The sequence below is a fragment of the Pelmatolapia mariae genome, linkage group LG7, assembly GCF_036321145.2.
Source record: "Pelmatolapia mariae isolate MD_Pm_ZW linkage group LG7, Pm_UMD_F_2, whole genome shotgun sequence".
NCBI classification, from domain to species: Eukaryota; Metazoa; Chordata; class Actinopteri; order Cichliformes; family Cichlidae; genus Pelmatolapia; species Pelmatolapia mariae.
In genome coordinates this window covers 20,202,501-20,222,752 of record NC_086233.1, presented here as the reverse complement: position 1 = coordinate 20,222,752, position 20,252 = coordinate 20,202,501, and the positions used below count along the sequence as shown (strand labels likewise).

Below are 20,252 nucleotides of genomic sequence, written 5' to 3'. Positions count from 1 at the left end.
CTCTATAGCTTTTGCTTGGTCTGTTTTTCTTTTCTCCTTGTCTGGACAAAATTAGTTTTTGAGTTTTTGCAAATTAAGTAGAACCTATCGACAACAATCACTTTACTTTCTTACTTACTGCTCATCATGTTCTTGTCATAAACATCCTCCGGCCTCAGATAACTTATAACCTCGCATCCCCATCCATCTCTCCATCCATGTTTCCAACCCCCCAGCTGTGGCAGTGATAGATGTAATGGCTAGAGGCTCAGCACCCTGAACCCATCCCTGCTGCTCTGCAGCCTGCTCCACTGATATGCACAGCCATGCAGCAAATCAGCCCCTGCTGAACCTGGCTCCACACTGGAGCTCTGTTACCATGAACATAGCATTCGCGGCCCCGAAGCTGTCAGTTCGATTCCTGGGGTGACGTTAGAGGGACGGAAAGGGATGTAGATTAAAAATAGTGTGTGATGTACATCTGCTTTGGAGCAACTGAGCTGGAGATGTGCCACTAATTCAAACAGTGACTTGGCACGGCTCGCTTGTTTGCTGAGGGCAACCTGCCGTCATGATTTTTTTAAATTTTTTTGCTATGCTGTGAATATAATTCAGAATTATATCTGCATATCAATGATCAGTCAGCATTCCAATATTTTTTTTTATTATTCACTGAGCTAGCTCAGTCTTGTTCTTTGAATCTGTTAGTTTCATCTGATCTGCTCTCAGTTTATGTGTCAAACAACACTTTTGTATCGATAATGATAAATGTGCATTTTACTAATTTGTGCGGATTTGTGATAACACTTTTGCAAAGACAATAGAAACTGCAGTTTTAATTTCAAGTTTTAGGTGACATGTAAGATTGCAATGTGGTGCCAAAACGCACCGAGGGGGATGTTCCTCTAGATTGGACTGACCATGAGGACAGCTGGCAAGGTCGGGCCATCACACTTGAATAAACCGACAATGGCTAAATGCTTTTATAAGCAAGGTGTAAATTAACGAAGTGGTATTTTAGCACGTCCTGTAATAGCCAAGGTGACTCTACCAATGCTCTGATAAGAATTATGGCTACATCTCCCGAAGGATAAATAATGTGTGCTTCGTACCTCTGTCCAGTCATGCCTGTGCGTGTGCGTTTGTGTGGATATGTTCTGATAAACTCAATAGGGATGCAAGCTGCTGGAGGGCTTGCTTAGTGGATGGATATGATCAACATTCATTGAATTCAGGGACTTAAAAAGTGTGCTGTTAAACCACATGAAAATTTTTATAGATTATTAAAAGATTAATAATTACATGGGGAAAAAAATCAAAGTAATTGGTAATAATAATTTTAACTTCCTGACCCATTATAACCCATTTTCATAATATAAATTTAAAAAATGATGAAAACTTAAAGGGAAAACATCAGTTTTATTTCTTATATTCTAAATTAATCTGTTTAATTGCTTTTTATTTAAATAATATCTAAATACTTTTAGTATAATAACAAACTGAACAACTTGTATATGAAGATTTATTGTCTTTAGTTATTTAATTATTGCCACTTCTGATATCACTTGACACGGAAAAGTAGCAAATGCCTAAAATAAAAAATATACTGAAATGCAGGAATTAGACTCCATTACTGGGTGAAAAATGGCTTGAAGAACAAACCCTGCATTAAACACTGTTAAAGACTTAATTTCTGAGTAATTGTTTCAGCTCTCTCACACACAGCATGTCACAGTAAATAAGAATGTACTAAGACAAGATAATTAGCGCTTTCTGTTAATCGCATTTCAGCTGACTCACTGTCTTTAAATCATATTTGAAAAAAACTATTTCCTTTGGGAAGAAAAGGAGTGTCTTACAAAATCAGTGTGACCTGATGTAACTGTTCTTACCTCATCCTGTAAGTTAAAGATTAAGTTATTTTAATCCTAAACTTGTTTGTGGAAGACATACCATAGAGGACTAATCCCCACGCCCAACAGTGTGGTATGTACAATGCGTTCTGCAGCATAAGCACAGGCAAAGTTTGGGAGTTCAACTCTGCTTCTTGCGTGCAAACACAAAGCGCATCAGTCATGGCTGGGTGTTCTGGGAATTGCCCAGGCCCCACAGCGGGATCACAGATGGTGGCTCAGTTGAAATGCTGGATAATCATCCTCCACGTGAAAAAAAAAAAAAAGATGTAATGATGTAATAGGAACTGAAGGAAAAGGGAAAAATAAAATGTGTCCACTGGCAGCATACAGACAGTGAGGTGGCTGCTTATGTCATAGACCTCATCACCCTGTTGACCTTAAAAGATCTGCTTGGGGGTAGGTAGGAAATCCTCTTTCCTAGTCATCGCTGCAGATATATTTATATTTATATTGTGAGAGCTCAACCTATTGGTCCGCAGTGTTATTGAGGCCTAATTTATTTAAATCCAGCTCCAATGAGCAGGACTTTACAGAGTCACAGAAAAAGAAAAAAAATCACATTAATACTTTGAGACCATCTCAGTAGTACTTAGCTTAACTTACCTTTAAACAACAAAACATTAAAGGTGTGTACGCATACATCATACCATGTATCATACCCAGTGTTCTTTTAAATCTCAGGAATTTAATATTGTGTGTGCCACTGCAGGACTCTTACCTTCTCTTGGTACTGCCTTCGTGAGGAATCCAGTGATTGGATTAGAGCTGTAGCATGGCCAACAAACATAGCGTAGCACGTGGCTCCTACAATCATACTCAGCATGGTGACCCAAAGGTCAGACATGCTGACGGGTGCCCGGGCACCATAACCGATGCACAGCATGTGGCTCATGGCTTTGAAGAGGGCATAGGAGTACTGCTTACCCCAAGAAACGTTCTGAAAGAACCAGAGGGGAAGAAAAAGGGAAGGAGAGACAGAGGAGGTTTGGGGGGAGTTACTGCCAAGCAAGACAAGGAAGAAAGGCTCCGCGGCAGATAAAAATGGAACAACAGACTTTCCTTTGATGGATCACTAACACTCAGCCAACATAATCTTCATGCTTCTGAACCTTATGGGTTTACTGAATGAATGAACTTTCTACCTTTTTACCTTCTCTCTCTGTTTGCATCTACCTTATTCATTTTTCAGATTATCAAAGGGTGAGAAGCGGTTCAGGTTTGCAAAGGTTCAAAGAACCAGCTTCTAAACTATGGACAAAAGTACTGGGTCACTTACACATTACACCCAAAGGAGCTGCCCTGCCATAGAAATGCTTCTCATGAAGCTCCTGGTGCACTTTTGTGCTGATGTTAATGCCAGAGGATTAACCCTGCTGTGGTTTCTAAACACTTCCACTTTGCAAAACTGCCACGTGCAGTTGGCTGTGGAATATCTACGAGGGAAGACATTTCACAAACTGACTTGTTGCGATGGTGGCATCCTGTTTGCAGTACCTCATCCAAATTCAGTGACCTCTTTAAATGACTCATTCCTTGACAAATGTGACGGCAGACCGCACTGAATCTACTTGATTTTATACCCCCGTGGCAATAGGAGTAAAAACACCTGAAGTCAAAGACTAAGAGATTTGACCCAGTATTTTTGTCCATATAGTGCAACTTGGGTTCATGGGTCCACTGTTATCCGATAATGTGTCCAGAAGGGTTTTTGAGGAGCCACATAATTCAGACTAAGTAGTTTGAAAAGAACTTGCTTGGTGGATGAAGACTGGTGATAAAAGTTTAAATGCATGAAAACAGAACTTTAAATGGTCATCATTAGTTTTAGAAAATATGCTTTAATATCATGCAGGTAACCAGTCTATATGAAGAGCAAAAGATGGACATCAGCTATTGATTGACTGATTAATTGAGTGCTTTTTTTCTTTCTTTAAAACTTGTAAATAAAGAGCCAACCTAACTGGCAGTCTTAGGATAGTCACTGACTATTTCTTTTAAAAGTCCCTTTTTTACAATGAAATCTTATCAGGAGTCGCTTTCAACAGAGATTTATGCAGAACCTCTTAAATTTTAGTAATCCACATTATCAGGTAGTAGCACAATGCAAGGACATGGCTTGAAAGGCCTTTCATTTGCATTTCAGATTTCCCTCATTTCTGTTTTTCCTGCTTTTTTTTTTTAGTCTCAGCATGTCTAATGTGAAAGTATGCCTTTTCCCTCTGGAGATGTGCAAAATCTCTAGTGGGCAACTAAGCGAGCCCGTTGCAGTTACTGTATGTCTGTGAAACTCAGTAATCCACTATCTAGAGACAAATGTGACAGACTCCCTGGTACAAAGCTTGTGCCCACAGACATTTTGCTGACACCTCGAAAAGCTTCACCTCCTGCAAAGATGAAGTGCTGAGGAAGCACTCCATGCAGAATACCTATCACACACAGCAGAACAGCTAGTGATAGAAATAGGAAACTTTTGCCTCAGATCCATGTGTCACATGCCATCATGCCCATTTTGTCCCCTTTGCCATGCCATTCCCTGATCTGCTTGAGTCCACTCAGTTATTCAAGTGGAAATTAGTAAATCCCACTTGAATTTGATGACGGATGCACATTTATAGCAAATCATTAGCCCTGGATGACTCATCAGTTCTTATGTCAACACAGATTAGTTGTTTCTTCCAGAACTGATTACAGGATTTGTTATAAATTACAGTGTGTTCAATTTTTATAACATGATACTTAACAGGATAATCAATAAAATATGGTGTGTGTGTGTGTGTGTGTGTGTGTGTGTGTGTGTGTGTGTGTGTGTGTGTGTGTGTGTGTGTGTGTTAAACTATTGAAATATTACCTTTAGGTTCAAATATTCCATCCATCCATTCATCCACCCATCCATCCACTTAACTCCTTATCCCACTTAGGGATGTAGGAAGCTGGTGCCCATCCCAGCTAACACAGTGTGAAAGCTGTGGCAGGTCAGCAGTCCATGACAGGGATCGTGGCTTTCATTGTACTGGAAATATCTGCAGCTAGCATTTCAGCACAAGCACCCGTCCACTGTAGCACACAACACATACACACAATAATGTATTTCCACACAGAGAACAAAGTCACCCAACCATATACCTGGAACTAATGCAGTTTGGGTCCTAGATGTTCTTTCACACGTGTATATTTCACATGGTGGGTGAGTGTTTATTCAGCAACGATGGGCTGTGTTTGTGTTGACATATTTGTATGCATGGAAAAACAGAGGCATGGTTTTGCCAGATGATATCACAAAGTCCGAAATGACTCACTGCACCTTTTGCTGTTTTTCTCTGCATGAATCTGTCGCACAAGTAAACTGCTCCAACAAAGAAATCTCTGCAGTGCTTTGGTCATTAAGGGCCTGGGGACTAACCTCACAGTTTCTGTCTGTTCAACTTCGCTGTCCATCCTTATTTCCCATCAATGTTTGTACATGTAAAGCACAAACATGTAAAGCACTTTGTGCTACAGTTTGTATGAAAAGTGCTTTATAAATAAAGATTGATTGATTGATTGATTGATAAACCTCTCCAAAATAGCAGAATTAGCTTTATCATCCTCTTGCTTACATTAATCCGCCTACCTAATCAGATTGAAACAGTGGTCTATCACTTGTAACGCACAATTAATTAGGAGTCAAACAATCATGAATGACCTGTAGACAATTTGTAAAATGAATAAAGATTTTTCTTCATATGAGGCAAACTGACCAGCTGAGCTCACATTTATTATATCACGAGGTATAATATCTGCGAATATTTCCTTCTCCCATGTCCAAAGACATATAATAATGAGAAAATAACTCAGGCAGTCAAACGTGGCATTAAATTTATTCCACATCTGCTTTGTGGAATATACTGATAATATTGATAAGTTGGCTCTGACAGTGGAGTGTCAGTGAATCTTTAATAAAAAAAAAATAGCCATGTGTTTAAGCATGGCTCACATGACCAACTTTAGTGATTCCTTAAGCCAAATTTTCGCTCTTTCTTTATCTTAAACAGACTGATAGAGACTGAATTGTTCAGAAGTAGCTCAGTTCTGAGTTGACATTTCACTGTAACATTAAAGCAGTGGGGATAATAGCTGCGTGCTTGGGGCACTGCAGGTTATGGAGCTTGTTATGAAGGATTATTGCGAGTTCTCCAAATGTGGAACTGATCATCACGATCGTTTCCAGCTGCCCATTGTTGCGATTTGACATCTGGGAGACACAGAAGCAAAATATCCAAAGGCGGCTTTACCAGGCAGAGACAGAGAGAAAATTCTCTCCTAACAAATGGAGCAAAGCCCACAAGTTAGTTCAGGCAGTCAGGCTTTAGCCGAACTGCGTCATACACACTCCTCATTCTCCTCGTGTCATACACCAAACACAACCTGCCAATTTGCTGGTCTATCTAAGCTGCAAAATTTCCCATCTCTCCCTCTGACACGTCAGTGCTGCTGCAGCCCTGCATCGCTGTCTGCTGTCTCAACCCCTCCATTACCCCAGCATCCCAGCAACCACCTTGTAAGCTTCCCCCCCGTTTCTATACGTGACATATTTACGGGAAGTGATGAGCTCGGATCCCAGACGCCAAACTCTATTATGTTCTGCTGCTGTGATAAATAATATCAAACATGAGCTGTCTCACTGAAGTGATACTGTGGTAATGATGTCTGCAAAGTGGACTTTACAGGAGCTTTTTATCGAACATAACAAAACCAACAGCATCACCGCTTTTCACTTCGCTGTTCTTCACTCACTGCTGTTCCTCAGTGTGATTGCTTAAATTTGCATTTTGACTGCCATCACGGCATGTGACTCACAGTTCTGGGGCAGTGCGCTATGATTACAGCAGGCACTCATGCTCAGCACCCATTTTTTTTTGTCTGATTAGGTTGGTCACAAAAGGACAGATACATGCACACTTTTATCTAATGCATAAAGAGTGATGAGAACTAGAAATCTCCAAGGCTGGTTCTGTACAGCCTTCCTTTGGGAGGAGTGAGTCATTTCACTCTCAGTGCAGAAAAAGCAGTTTCTAGTTGCTTTCCTATAGTTCACAATGTACAGCCCCCTTGATATAGATTTTGCCAACATAACAAATGTATTCCCTTCCTCTAGCATTATTCTAAATATAATTAAGCTCTGTTTTTTTAGCAGGAAAACAAGTGACATCAGACACTGCATATTCATCTTTCAGCAGCCCCGTAACAACAGCAGCGCAGGTTCAGACTTCATTACCACACACATTAAAGCGATCCCAATTCCGCACTATTGTTTAAGCACCAGCAACTTCAAAGTTTCTATAATTTAACTGTGCTCGTTGTTTTGACAGCGCGCTCGTGCATTTTAACCACTTGCTTGCATTTTAATTAATTAGTCACAGAATCAACAGTCCTCTCTCTCAAGATGAAACCGGTTACGTGACCAGGAAGGCGGCTGATGATTCACCATTATCCTCGTGTTCAGTGCGACCCAGAGGCTTTGGTTGTTGTTGATACTGACAAACTATGAGACTAACAGGATGTAATGCCTTGCTGCAAAGAACACAATTTCGCAAAAAAAGAGAACAGTCCTAGGACAAATGACAGCAATTAAACTTATTTTTCATCTGGACTCCCAAAGATTCGCACTGATACCTAGTTTCACTGCAGCACAAATTATACTCAATAGAGTGTGTAGCAAGATCTGGTTGCCCTGTAAATATGTTTTAGTTTTATTTAACATTTTACTTTTTCGTTAGCGCTTGTGCGTGTCTGCAGAGAAAATAAGTGAATGAGCAAATTTGCCTTAACTGATTAATTTAATCACTGATTAACTCCCTAAACCCAACAAACAGTCCTTGAATGGAAAAAAAAAAAAAGCAATGCGCAATATTCATTTTTCAATTGCATAATCAAACTGCAAGCTGTTCTCCCTGGGAGCGCACAGAAGGCACGGCGGCCTTTAAACACAGATGACAGAGTAAAGGGATGTGCAGGCCTGCATCGACACCAAAAAAAGCGCGCCCAGTGATGTATCGCACTGTGTGCGTTGTCATTGTCTCGTGAGCTTTTATGTTCATCACCTGTAGCAGTACTAATGGACTTCATCTCTCTACAGAAGTTTTCTCCTTAGCAGTTTTTTATGCACTGGCACCAGTAATGTGGCCCGAGGCATATCTTCAGATTCATCTGTGTGTAGCTCTGTTTGCTCCTTTCTTGTAAATGCACAATCACTTCAAAGGTTTGAGGGAATTTCCTCAAATTTTGGCATTTTGGCAAACTTTAACTTCAGCTCAACCAGTCAGATATGTGGTAGTCAAGGGTCAAGGTCACTGTGGCAAGAAAAAACATGTTTTTAACCATGAAGCCACAATTCAAATGCTAATCATGACCATATTCTATATAACAGTCAAATAGTATGAAATTATGAAGTGATAAGCTGAGAGGGTCTGCTGTAGCGACCCCTAGAGGCAGCAGCTGAAAGAAGAGGCAGCAGATTATTATATCTAATAGGTCAAAGATCAATTCTGGACAATCATGGATCTAAAGTGCAACTTTACTGACTGGCAGTGGTACACGTGCCATTTCTTTCCTTCTTTCTTTTTTAACATTTTCGTGGCAGAAGTCTTCTCAGAGATTACAGACAAAAAAGCATTTGGATATCTAAAACTTGGCAATATTTGGCATTCTTGCTTAAAATGGGAACTATTAACCAATTATCAAGATAGTTCCCATTTATAAATGTTTGCTTTTGTGATTTTCCACCCAAACTTTACGATGAATGAGGTACGGTGATTTTTCTTTGTCTTCTCACAAAGCTCTCCTCACAACAGAACTTTATTTTTTAAAATCCCACAACAGCCTCTGAAAGCTCAGCAGCTGTGGTCCAAATACCCTCACACAAGCTTGATTAAACCATCCTACTGTATCACTTGACAAATAACACACAATTCTTTCAGCTAACGAAAAATGATTACCAACGAGAGCCAAAAAATAATCCAAAAACAAGCTGTTCACATAGGGACTGAAGCAGTCTTGCATTTTCCTTCCATAAGCCCCATGTGTATGTTGAGGGGAAGTGTGATGTGAAAGAAGGGAAGAGGGTGAAACGTGTGATTAATTCATAAATTCAGGACTGAGCCCGCCTTTTGAAAGTGACTCATTCAGGGAGATTGGGAAGAAATGGAAGGAAATGAAGTGGGTGGTCCATGGATAAAAGGAGCCAGGAAGGGTGACTGATACTGAAGGGCAGTTGTGCATGGTTAGCCAGGCGTTTCTGTCCTTTTTTCCCTTTTTTCCCCTTGTGTCGACCTACAGTATATCCACCTGTCTTTTGGCCTCTAGCTCTCTCTGAGACAGGAGCCCTCAGCAGGGCTACTGCTGTCTGTCTCTTGATATGAGCTTGGCCAGGAACAGTAGGCACACACATACACTCACAAATGCTCCAACACATGCATCTTTAAGCTGTACAACAGCCTATCCAATGCCACAGCCCACCCCCTCCCAACATGAGCCAACATAGTGACAGCAGCATTATCTTGTTTGGTGATTAAGTAAATGCAGCCTCTAAAGAGTAAGAAGCTACTCTCAGACCATTAGTCAGGAAGATAACAGGCCTAGACTGTGCACTGCACCACTCAGCAGTATCTGCAGCCCTTGTTGCCCTCACTCTTCTACTCACAGCTGGAGACTGAAAGTACGGAGCCAACAACAGAAAAAAAAATATGATGCAATATATGGCTTTAAAGCTATCCTTTTTTGGACAGAGACAAAGACAAACCTCCTGATGACAACGTTTAACTGTATTATTTATTTATACCTGCAGCAAACACAGCAAACTGAGGAAAAGATACCTTATCCTGATTTTCAACTTGTGAATGCTAATGCATTGCGATGGTGTGAGAAGAGGAATCCCACATGCGAGCTGGCCTTATCACTTTGGATTTGCCAGACAGCAGTCAGTGCACAGGCCTGCACTTCTGCACAGATCCACAGGGAAGAGATTCCACAAATTGCCCATTCTGCCACATCACCATCAGTAACACTATGCTAGCTGCTCATGTGCAGATATCTACAGTACCACTGGCTTAAACAGATTTCACCTCTAAAATGCCTCATGGTTATTCTTTGTGAGTTATTTTTAGGATAGCCCCCTCATAAAACGGAGAAGAAAAGAATCTTAAAGCTATCCTATAGCTATAATTTTGAACTTAAATCCAAATATACTTCCACAGTTTCACGTTCTTTGTGGCTTTCTGTCATTGGAGTGTGCATAGCCTTCCCTTCTAAGATTTCAGCATTCTTAGCCTTGTTGTTTAGGTAGAAATTTGACAAAGAGCAACAATTATCATGTGTAGGATGCCTGCTTTTGGTTAAATGTAAAAGCAAACATAATACTAGCACTCACTGATGAACTCATATGCTCCTTCATGTTTTTTTAAAGGGCAAGATGAATTTGGTTCAGCTGTAAGCGGCTCAGTGGGATAAAAATTGCCCTCATTACTTACAGACAAATACATATTTGATGACCCAAACTAGATTTGCAAATTTGTATGAATATTTGTAAATAATATACAGCACTGTGCAGAAGTCAGACGACCCCTTTATTTCTTTATAATTTGTTTCCAGGGAGCCAGACTATTTTCCAATCTTTAAACGTGTACAATAGGTCTCCATGCTTTATGAAAGTTCTTCTTTGGACATTGGCTGCTTTTTCGCTCAGTATTTGTACATGGCCATTTTAAAGGGATTTTTCCATTTGTTTTGTTTGTTAAGCCACCTGAGACTGACTGCAAGAGGCGGTCAGGAGAGAGGTACAACAGTGGTGTTGGAGATCTGATGGAAGCGATGGAATTAATGCAGAAAAGTACCATCAGATTTTGAGCTTGTTTGCAATATCATGCATAAAGCATCTGATTGACAGTGGCTTCATTTATAGAAAGACAATGATCCCAAACACGGTGTTGATACAGTATAGAAACATATCAGGAATGGAAAACACACAATGGATTGGTCTCTCTAGAGCTCAGACTGGCACATTACTGAAGCAGTGTGGGATCATCATAACAGAGAACAGAACAAAAAGGTAGTTAATATCCAAAGAAGAGCTTCAAGAAGCCTGGATATCTATTCCTGAAGAAATATCAAGAAAGCTGCCTGAGAGAGTTTAGGATGCTTCAAAAGAGTAACGGTGGTCATACGACATATTAAAGGTCATTAAAATTTTACAGTCTGTGTTTTTGCATTATGTACTGTATTTCTGTGTATGTTTGCACAAATTTCAATCAAGCAATGCACCTATTTCCCATTTTCCTAGTAAAATATAAAGAAATGATGGAAGGCCTAAGAGTTTTGCATAGCATAGTATTGCATATCATTCACAAATGTAATTTCCAATTCACCAGCAAGTAGCTAACCCATCAGAGAAAGTGTAAAACAAACATACAAAGCCATCTTTGCAATGTTTTAGCTACATACAAGTGAATCCAGCTTAGAGAAAGGGTTTCGTGTCATAACAGCTCACCCACAGGCTTCTAGCACTGATTTATGCCTTATTTGTTTTAGAAGCAATTTTTGCAGTCTGCAGCTATAGCCACACGGGGGGCACGAAATTAGGCTTGTACACCATCTCCCTTTGATATTGATTTGCATAGAAGAAGGAGGATGTATCTGCTTTATTCTCAATAAGATCAGCAACACGCAGCGTGCATGCAAGGAGATGTTTATCATTAAGTTTTACAGCGACAAGTAATTATGAACCCAGAGTGTTGCCGTTTAAAAGGAAGTTTAAGAATCTGGGTTACTGAGGAGCTGTTCGCCCGTAGTTACCATTAACAAGGATGAATTGTGACAGTTCTGTGGGAAATTACATCAGTGCAAATTCCTTTGGTGCGAACAGAGATGGATAATGTCTGTTTGGATGAATAACACATGCTAGCTGGTATCGAACGCACTTGGGCAACTCGTTGCCTCGAAGTAAAGATGAGAGCTGTGACGTTTAGAAAAGCTGACATTTGTACCTCCGGTATGATGCCTCTGAACAGTTCGTGCGCTCGTGCAGCACAGAAATATTTGTCACAGAAAGAGGGAGAGGAGACGGCAAAAGAGCTCCGCGGGTGAGTATTTACAATCAGCATTACCCAGGAGGTCCGCACACGCTCACATCAGTCCGAGATGGGCAAGCACAGTCCGCTTGACCTCAACTCAAGAGGAGAAGAGGGAAGATGAAAGATACAGGAAAAGTCCAAACGAGGGGACAGTCCCCAAAGAAATCAAACATAAGCTGTGTTGACACTGTCCAGTTGTCCAGCTGTCTACTGTACACAGGGGACACACTGGCTTACATTTTTCATACACTGATACACATAACTACAAAGATTACGTCAGCGTGTATTTTCAAATGTAAAACGGACCCCTGTGAATTTTCACCTAGGGCCCCAACACACTCTACAATCGCCACTCACTCTAATACAAAAAACAGTAATACACAAAGTAATGTGTTACATTATGCTACATTTTTACAGTCGTGAAAAGGAAAGCTTTCATTGCTGCGAAAATCTGGGTGCACCCCATTATTCTGTAGCTTGTAGAAGCACTTTTAGCAGCAATAACTTGAAGTGATTGTTTCCGTATGGCTTTGTTAGTCCCTCGCATCGCTGTGGAGGATATTTGGCCCATGCTCCTTAATGACGTTGTTTCAGTTCATTGAGGTTTGCATGTATTTGTTTATGCAACATAAAAAAATACAGCAACCATGGTTGAAACGCCGACATCATCTCCCTGTCCCTGGTTTAAACTGGTTGCGTTATGACGGCAATAACCAGACCGTGAGAAATACAGATCAGATCGTTGCAAAGAAGAAATGAAATACATGTGTCTTTGTTTGTTCGTTTGTTTTTTAACAATGACAACTAATATGTTTAACATGTGTTAGTGAACACAAAGTCTTTTCCACATACAGAGACAAGTATTACTGGGGATATTTAAAAAACAAACAAACAAAAAACAGCAACCTTTTTTAGTTATTTACTGTTTGGTACATCCAATTTCTATTTCATATGTGGGATGCTAATCTTAACACATAGGACTCTTACAATGACATATAGTGTCCCCGTCCTGTCTCTGATATTAGTCTGACAAATACAGAAATGCTCCTCTTTTCATCTGAAGCTGAATAGTTCGGTAGGATAGGTCTTAATAAAAAAGACTTCAAAGGAAGAGGAAGCGGGTTTGAGTGACACTTAGGATGAGATATTTTGTGTTGTTGTGATAAAGATAATAGTTGTATTAATTCTCGAAGAGAAACTTTTTATTACTAGGACTGCTGACAATGATGTTGAGGTGACATTAAAGATGCCACTGCTGCAACTTTCACTTTGAACCTATTTTGGAACTATAACATGACCAGACATTGTGAAAAGACCACCAGCTGACGATTATTCAAGGTCGGTATTGCAATAGCTTGAAGTCTAGACTTCAAGCTATTGCAATACCTTGAATCTTTTCTTTTTCAGCCATTCTGTTGTAGTTGGTGCTTTGCATGGATGGCATCACATCTGACTCTAGAATACTTTTGGTATACAGAGGACTTCACAGTCAACTCAGTGGCTGGAGGATACCCAGGTCCTGTAGCTGCAAAACATGCCCAAATCATCACCCTTCCACCACCGTGCCTGACAGTTGGTATGAGGTGTTTGAGCTGATGTGCTGTGTTTGGCTTTACAACAAATATGGCGCTGTGCATTATCAAACTTTCACCTTGTCTTGATAAGATGAAGCTTTGCAAACCTAAGCCATACTGCCATGTTCTTTTTAGAGACAAGAAGCTTCCTCCTGGCAACCCTTCCGGCTAACTTTTACCATGCTAACTGAGGCCTGTGGAGTTTGAGATGTAACTTTTCAGATTGTTTCTCTGAGCATTAGGATAAATTTGCTGGGATTTCCACTCTTAAGAAGTGGGAGGCGTGTGTTATCACACAGCTGAATGCTCCAGGCCAGCAAAAACCTTTTTATAAAGGTGGTCACACTTGCTGAAGGCCAATTAAACAAGTGCATTTCCTGCCATTTACTTACCTAGTGAAGCAGTAAAGGTGTGCTAAGGTTTTCACAGGACTGTGAAAACTTCATTTTTCACATGACTGTTTATAAAGTCTATGGGTGGTAATTTAAAGAAATACCAAAGAGACCAAATCACTGTCAAAAAAGACAAATGTTTCGCTTTGCTGCCCATTTTTTTAACAATGTTTTGCTTTATTTCTATAATCTCTCTCTGTTACAATCTAATGTAATTTTAGGACTAACTAGAGCTGTGCTACAAAAATATGCAAAAATATATGTGTGTCTCTGTCCTCATGTTGTTTACATACATGATAAAACAGAGTGCTATCTATTTTTGTGGGCCATGTACAGGTGTGGTACTAGCATGATGTAGCAAGTGCATTTTAACGGGGAAAAACAAGCTGGACACATGTCAGTGCTATGAGAAAAGGCCCTTTCAACAAACCCCTGCACTTTTAAATTGTTAGCTAGCTGCATCTGATCACATCTGCTTATTTATGGTTTTGATAAAAAAAAATAAGATTTAGAAAACTGCTGTATAGGAATGAGATAGTTTCCATAGGCTTGACATGTGGCAGATGTTAAACAGCGAGTCTGCTGTACAGCTTTTATACAGTAAAAATCCAAAAATAACAAACAAAAGAGAAGAGTGTGTAATACTTACAACCATACCGTTTAGGGACACCCAGCAGTCAGGGGGGAAGTCTTGGAGCAGAGGCACCAGATACTGCAGACAGCCATCCCAGTGACACAGAAGCAGCATCATACCTATCAAATTAAATATTCTTACCACTGCACTAGCCAGGTCATAGGTCATATGGAAAATCTGCCAAAGAGAAAGACAGAAGAAAGGAGAGACAGAGACCTCATCAGCATCTGCTTGGTTGTGCGAAAGCATTTACTCAAATTCTGACATTCGTAAGCCAAATGCAAGCACGGCATTATGAAGAAATATAAACTTCAGTAAGCAACACAGACACAGCGGCCCAGATTTAGATCTGTAAGAGTCTCAAACGTTGGATGCACTGGTATTTCAGGGACACAAAAAGATTAAAAAAAAGATTAAAAACACTTAAAACGCTCGCAAAAGTACAAAGTCACCTTTGAAGCTGAGGGCACAGTGTGCCTGTCTGTCCTCCAAAGAGTTTGGGTGCCACAGCGTCTGTGTGTGCCTGCACGCGCGTGTGTGCATGTATCTCTGCACTCACAGATGTTGAGCTCTTCATAACTGAACATGGCTGCTTTCCAAAAAAAGAAAAACCTGACCAGTAGAGGAGACACATAGAGCTAGAGTAGGTAGCACAGAGCAAGTGAGGTGAATGATGAGGGGAAGTGCAAACTTCTGGAATAATTACCCCGTAAGTGTGTTTCAATGCTGTGAGCTGGAAAAGGTGTCGGTGCTGGTGTGGCTATTTAATCAGAGCCCGAAAGTTTCAGAATAGAAAGTCATCAGCGGGGTGAGTAAGCATGTCTGCGGCGCAAAACGGTTTCATTTACGTCGGATCTGGCCGAAGAGAATTGACTCACGCCTGGTTGGCTGTGGCTTTAATTCAGAGTTTCTCATTAGCATCAGAAACCCATTACTTATTTCCAGGTTAGTTATTCCATAATCTTCCTCACACCGAAGCTCAATTTCTCCTCCCACCCACCCCCTCCCAAAATAAAAAGTTAAATATGGAAATAGACTGGTTCGTTTTGCATAATAAACCTGCCCCATTCGCCAGTTTGTTGAATTGAAACATTTCAGGTAATTATTATCTATTTTAAGTTATATCTTTCCATTCCCCATACATTACCTGTTCTGCCTATTATACATATAAAGGCAATTTAGTCACTTTGCTTTTGTTTTTTAAATGAGAACTGATGAACTTTTTGTTTTGGGGGTTTCCTTTTACTGACAAATGTTTCTATTTGTATATAACACAAGAAATCAAAGATTTTCAGGTAAGCAAACATATATGTACAACACACACCAGTATCTTTATCTCTATATCTAAAACCTTGGTCATTTATGGTCTTTTTCTGTCCTTGTGTGCACCTAAACACTAACATAAACACTACTACTACTGCATAAAATTTAATTCCTCTTCTATCAGATCAAAGCCCAAATAAGATCTGCAAGAGCATGGACTTCAGGCTGTGCTGATATGCACCAGTTTTGCCATTTGTATGCAAAATCATCTGTTAAACCCCCCAACACCACCAAACCCCAGGTGTTTTAGAGGCTCTTTTAATCTTCATCTCTCCACCCCGGTCTATTGTGACTGCCCTGTAACCTTTCTGCATAAAGGACAGTGTCCGCACACAGAACAGAGGAGAGAACAAGAGGCTGAGCTGGTGCTCAGATCCCTCTATGGTTCAACTCATCCATGGGGAGATATAGTGCACTGCCCTGAAAGGCTAAAATTAGCCACTAGCTTACAGGACGGCTGTCTCAGTGCACCCAGTGTCTCTTCTGCTGCCTATATCTGTACTCTTATTTTAGCAGAACTCGCTCTACCTCTGTTATGTGCGCATGCATATTTACATACAGCCTGATGACATAATAAGGAAAGCGACAGAGCATAAGGTAGCCGTGAAGTGATAAAGGTATCTATTTCTGGAGGTACATGCTCCTGAAGGATTGCAACAAGACTAGAAAACAGGAAGTAGTGGGCCCTGTTTGAATTGCAAATGACTCATACCAGGCAGAAATAGGAAAAGTCTGATCACTCTGTCTCCACTTTCTTTTTTCAGTTAATACATAAGCAAAAGAGTGAAAAATAAGGATGAAGTTTTTTGGGTACATTTCTATTACGTGCAAGGGTTACAGGGAGGTCTCACAAATTCCCAGGGACCGTCTCACTTTGCTGGGAAGCCTCTGTGACCTTTGGGTCACGCTGAGTCAGAGAGGCCAGAGAGGAAATGATGTAGATGCTCATTAACACAATGTGGAGTTTATTTGGGTTTGCATTTCAGCAGCATCACTTTGAAAAGCCTGCAAGCGGCAGGAGGTAGCCACAAGGCAGGAGTGGTTTTTTTTGTTTTGTTTTTTTCAAATAGGGTTTTAAAGAAGAGGCTGCAGGTGTAGATCGCTGGTCAGGTCACAGGATTACAAAGGATAACCTTCACTGTGATGTGCAGATATGTAAGGATAAATTTGAACTGTGTGAGATGGCTCACTGAAGCGCACTCTGCTAATACAAACACAATGTCTCCATATTGCATTTACAGATTGTTTCTCATAATTAAATGAAAGCATTTGCACATACTCGATCATCCAACTTCTCTTTCGAGAACTAACTGTGTTGGACAGCCTCTTTCTTTCTTTTTTTGTGGTAATCTGTTGTTTTATCTCACTGTAAGGCTTCTAAGAAAACATGAATTGTATCAAATTGGGCAAAGGAAGGAATGCGGAGAGTGTAGGTCTGAACGTACGTCTGTTTGACTCAAGCAGACAAAGAAAACACACAACTTGCAAAGCTTTCATGTAGCAGACAGCCGGTCCCTTGCTCAGGATATGTGTCACAACTAAAAACCATGCGCTTCAATTTGCTAATATGCACCTACTCGATCACCCATCAGCAACGTTCTGTTTCGTGCAGTCAGCAGTGTGTCTGAGCATCCCGCTGATGGAGAGGAATGATTAATATATGCCCGTGTTCTGTTCAACATTTACTGTAAGGGAAATCAATCCAGATCTAAAAATAAAAGCACCAGACTTCTGACAACAGCTGAACAGCTGGTCAAATAAAAAAAAAAAGTGATTACTGCTGAGGACTTTACTGTATGGCATGAGTTATAAAATGTACTATGCAAGCAAGCAAGAAACAAATCGTTTATCATTGTGGCAAGAAGCAAATTGATCCTTTTACTAAACTCTTTAAAAATGCTTCAACTTTTGTCAGACCAGCATTTAAAAAGTCTAAATTTCTTCTTAATTTTGATAAATCAGCCAGTGCAGAGTGGTTACAGATTGTTAGCTCAAGGCTCAATGTCTGCCATTTAAGAGATAAGTCTGTTTTCACAAAGACTCGAAGCCTATAGTGTAGGTTTGTTTTCAGTACTGGCCATTTATTTCTATTTTGTTTGTGTCTTGCCCCGCTAGAGGTTTTTTCCTGTTAAAAGAGAGTTTTTGCTTCCCACTTCCACCAAGTGGCTGCTCATAAGGTGTCCTCTGATTGTCCATGTTTTCCCTCCATTATTGTAGGGTCTTTACTTTACAATATAAAGTTCTGATTTGGCACTATATAAATAAAATTGAATTGAATGGAAAATGTTTGAAAAATGTTGCTCCAATAGCAACATTAATATAAGTTTATTCTGTGGGTTGTGATCCAAAACTGACAGTTTTTGCAGTTCGGAGGCAGTGAACTGCTCTGAGATAAACATTTGAAACCAAATTTAGACTCAAATCTGTCATATGACAGATCCGAGTTCATTTTGCGCAACTATAACGTTTTAATAAACCTCATGAACACAGGAAAGGTAGAGCTGACACAGAGCCAAAAGCATATCCAATGCTCTTGTTTGGCTTTGGCAAAATATAGGCTTAGAATTAAGTGCATCAAGCTTAAATTTGACTGGGGATTAGGGCATAGGTCAGCATAATCCTGTAATACATTGGAGAAAAACAGCCAAGATTTGATATGATAGTGATAGAAAGTCACACGCTAGCTCTGTCAAGCCAGTAGGTCGCTCATGCAGTTGGTCTTTCCGCATCCTTTTGACGGGTTGTTAGAACAGAGCAGAGAACATTTTGAAACTTTGCAGGTATATTTTTATGTAAAGTAGCATGCTGATACATAATACTGCAGGGATTAAAATTCAAATCATTGTTGCCCACAAGGTATGGCACGGAGAGTTTTTGCTTACACGACTACAACCTGTCTGGTGGATGTATGCACTGTAGGCAGACATTTTGAATCCTATGCACAGAGAAGAGAGCATGCAAGAGAATTACTCATCACCAAGCATCAAGCTGTGGGCCTGAAACACGCAATTACAAACTGTTCTTTATGCATCTTCAAATTGGACATGAGTGACCTCTGTTTGAGGTTAGTGAGGATTAGCATGGGACTAATTTGAGGAGATTAAATCCACCACTGGCTATTAGATTGAAGGATAACAAAACTGCTTCCAGGAAAATCTGGAATTCTCCTGCTTAGCATCATCTTGTAAATCTCCTGCTGGATCTCTTTTGGTTTTGCTTAATCACGAAATTACAGTTGAACTTGGATTCTAAAAAATCATACCGTGACGTAATGAGAATTCACTGGGAATTTGCAAGTTTCCTGTTTTCTTTTACTCCCTTTCTTCTTCTGAAAGCTAAAAAGCTTTTGCCCACTGTGCTTGGTCTACTTAAAAAAAAGGCAACAGCATGTAAGGCTAAATGAGCAACATTCTATATTTTCTATAGGCAAAAAAACATTTCAATGCCGGTCTCTCTCTTTCTGAAAGAAAAGCAGCCTGCTGGAAGTAATCATAAATCCCGTGACTGTAATGTGCAATGTGTAATCACATTGGTGTAAGTATAGTTCAGCAATAAATAAATATAAATAGAGCTGGCATTATTTCAGAGCTTCAGGCAACATACTGTATGCGCTGGGACGCTAATCAGTCAGCAGATCTGCTTATCATACAGACTGGGATACTGCGTAAGAGGAGAGGAAAAGCCTTTCTAGCAATGTTATGCTTGTAACTTGGTTCTTGCCAAACCATGCGTGCAAGTACATAGGCTGCATAAAAAGGTCTGAATCTCAATGCAGAGGAACATTTAGGTAATGAGGCCCAGCAGTAATTTGGAGACAGAGACTTAATTAAGAGCCACATAGTGATCAATAGGATCTTAACACAGGCAGAAAACAAGCGGTGATCTATTAATGTAGTAAAGAACCCCCTAAACCATCATTGCTTCTTCACCGCAGGCTCTCATGCATGCATTTAAAACAAAAAAAAACAGCAGCATTATCAGTAAAATTTATATAAAACGTTGAAGGTAAAAAGTAGCATTAAATAGAAATTCACCAAATAACCTGGTAGGTTATTTAAGTAGTTGTTATTTCCAACTGCTGCATGCAGTTCATCTCTAAGCTATCAGTAAAGACAATAGACAAAAGATTATTAAAAAAAAATCACAGCCTCAGTTACTCTTCCAGATATCGATTTAGTTGTTATGAAAACAAAATATTTTCACCATACGGACTCATCCCACACAAAGCCCTGACACACTTAGAGAAGCCGAAGTGTTTCACATAAAAACAAGTCTCAAGAATCATATTGAACTGTATGATTTTAGAGCAGAACTGTAGTAATAACTGCACA

At 40.0% G+C, this 20,252-nt stretch overlaps 1 protein-coding gene across 1 annotated transcript in view; it reads right to left on the bottom strand.

Annotated features, from left to right (window-relative positions):
• LOC134630743 (potassium/sodium hyperpolarization-activated cyclic nucleotide-gated channel 1) overlaps positions 1-20,252 on the bottom strand; it is a 69,509-nt gene that overhangs the window by 24,817 nt on the left and 24,440 nt on the right. The window contains exons 3-4 of the mRNA XM_063478344.1: positions 14,614-14,775; positions 2,614-2,832 (exon numbers count right to left, since the gene is read on the bottom strand). Of these exons, the coding sequence (XP_063334414.1) occupies positions 2,614-2,832; positions 14,614-14,775 (381 nt within the window). The remainder of the gene's footprint in view (positions 1-2,613; positions 2,833-14,613; positions 14,776-20,252) is intronic.